Raw genomic sequence first — 2383 nt, 5'->3', positions numbered from 1 at the left:
AGCTCTGTGGCCTCTAGTGCAGGAAGGTCGTCCTCGCTGTTGCCCGATGTGGGGGTGTGTGTGCTTTCGCCCTGAGCTGCTGAGGAACGAGGACTAGTTTCACACTGGGAAGACGAGATGGAAGCACTTTCATGCTGGGATTCTGCCAAGCTGTCTGGAACGCTTTCTTCCCCATAACCGTAAGGGAATGGTGGGCTGGCCAGGCAGTTTGCGACAACGGGCAAGTTCAAATCCTTCACTCCTTGACACTCGGTTTCTTCCTCTATTAATGGAGTTCAAAAACAGGGGGTAGGGGATGGAGAGAGAGAAAAACCCATGTTATTGGATAGATACTGTTAGTTTTCCTATTACGTCTTAAAACTACATCACACTGAGGTAATCAAAGGGTGATGCTCATTTCCCGTAAGTGTGTCATACCCAGAACACAAGTAGTTATACAATGAGAGAAAAATCTACGAATTTCCACGCTGTGTTGTGTTTTTTAAAAGCAAAGTGGGCGGAAAACAGTAACTGTTAAGGTCCATGTCACTTCTAGCAGTGTTACTCCAGTGTTTTCAAAGGAACGGGCTGCGCAGTCGTTGGCTCAATCTCATTTCTCAACGTTTTCAGTAAGGCTGCTCTAAGTTACGTGAGCCATGCCAGCAAATTACACCCCGTGTTTCTGCAGGTAAGTGAGTATTTGCGGTCATGCCCGAGCCAACTCGTCTCTTGCTTCAAAGCACTGCAGTAATCGACATCCTTGCCTGGCTGAGAGTTACAGGACACTGAGACTAATCTCAGAGCAGTTCAGGAAGATCGGCTCAACAGCACTACACTCCCACAATAAAAACCATTTAGGAGAATATCAGTGATACCTGTTCATCCCCCAGAAGACACATAAAAGCTTAACAGAAAAATAAGGCAACCTGCAGAGAGTTCATTCACGGACGCTTGACGATTTAATGTTAAAACCAGGACGCAAGCCATCAGCCACGAACAAGTCCAAGAGATGAGCACCTCGGCCCAAAGCACCCAAAAATGCCCACGCAAAGAACATGCCATTCCTTCAGCTGTGACCTAAATCATCACCTTAGATATGATTAGGTTGGGTATCAGGAAGAAATTCTTCACGGAGAGGGTGGTGAGGCACTGGGACAGGTTGCCCAGAGAAGCTGTGGATGCCCCATCCCTGGAAGTGTCCAAGGCCAGGCTGGATGAGGCTTGGAGCAACCTGGTCTAGTGGAAGGTGTCCCTGCCCATGGCAGGGGGGTTGGAACTAGATGATCTTTAAGGTCCCTTCCAACCCAAACCCTTCTGTGATTCTATGAGTAGCTACAACTCCACTGAGGATAAACACACACTGTTGATGTAAGCACAGATCATTGCAGAGAGCAATTTAAGTGCAATTAGCAGAAGATAGAACATCAGCACTTCCAAAGGTGAAGCACTTTAAAATTTTAATCCAGAGCACAGTACCTAGACACTGATGGACATGGGCTCTGGCTGTGTTATGGCATCACAGAGAATCACAGAATGGTTTGGGTTGGAAGGGACCTTAAAGATCATCTAGTTCCATCACACATATCTAACTAGGCTTGCTGTGTATGTGAAAAGTGTAAGATGGCAGAATTACGGGGCAGCAATTACCCATACTGCAAGTCACAGTGTAACAAAATGCTCAGACGCTGGAACTTCACACTGCAGTTGTGTTGGGTGGATTTGTAAGGTTTCGTAGGACCAGACAACAGTCACCCCTTACAAGGGCTGAAGGCCTGTCTGCAGCCTGCACGCAGCTTCTGCTGAGCGAGCAAACAGACTGCCGCAGCACGTCTCCTCGATACACGGCTCTTCAGGCTCTCGCAGCTCGGAGTAAAAGCCCTTCCTACCCGAAATCCCCACAGCTGTTTGCCCGAGTATGAAGTACAGTTACAAACCAGAGCTATCCAGGGAGTCCTAGCCAAAGTTCTGGCACTAAAAATGCTTTCGTCTCTAGACCAAGAATTGCAGGTGACTTTTAAGAGGGGAACGGTACCTCCCAAAATCTTCCGGATGCACGGTTTCGAAGTTAACTGTGCGGCCAGCTCTCCTTCGGCGGTGAGGAGCTGTTTATCGGCCCCGGCATCCAGCAGGCAGGCCACCACCTGCGCCTGGTTCCGCTTACAGGCCCAGTGCAAGCAGGTCCTGCGGGGAGGGAAGCAGAGGGGGGGTTGTGCCGCACAGCCATGGCCCCCGCTCCTCCTCGCCTGCCTGCGCAGGCTGATGGCAACTGCGGGTAGAATTTCCGTCCCCGCCATGGCTTTGAAGAAGTTTTTAAGGATCTATTTATGGGTCTGTTGAAGTTCGGCCTCCTGGGCCCTGCACGGGCTGGGCGGCGAGTGCCGCGTTGCGGGGCATCAGCAACCCG

The 2383-nt window shown here is 50.1% G+C and overlaps 1 protein-coding gene across 1 annotated transcript in view; it reads right to left on the bottom strand.

The window, feature by feature from the left end:
• Nucleotides 1-2273, bottom strand: part of LOC104515183 (ankyrin repeat domain-containing protein 40-like) — a 3789-nt gene extending 1516 nt beyond the window's left edge. Inside the window, exons 1-2 of the mRNA XM_010159070.1 lie at nucleotides 2012-2273; nucleotides 21-262 (exon numbers count right to left, since the gene is read on the bottom strand). Of these exons, the coding sequence (XP_010157372.1) occupies nucleotides 21-262; nucleotides 2012-2273 (504 nt within the window). The remainder of the gene's footprint in view (nucleotides 1-20; nucleotides 263-2011) is intronic.
• Between the last annotated feature and the right edge of the window lie 110 nt (nucleotides 2274-2383).

Source organism: Eurypyga helias, unplaced genomic scaffold, assembly GCF_000690775.1.
Source record: "Eurypyga helias isolate BGI_N326 unplaced genomic scaffold, ASM69077v1 scaffold40080, whole genome shotgun sequence".
Taxonomy (NCBI): Eukaryota; Metazoa; Chordata; class Aves; order Eurypygiformes; family Eurypygidae; genus Eurypyga; species Eurypyga helias.
The sequence above is the reverse complement of the archived record's forward strand: the minus strand, read 5'-3'. Positions and strand labels throughout refer to the sequence as shown.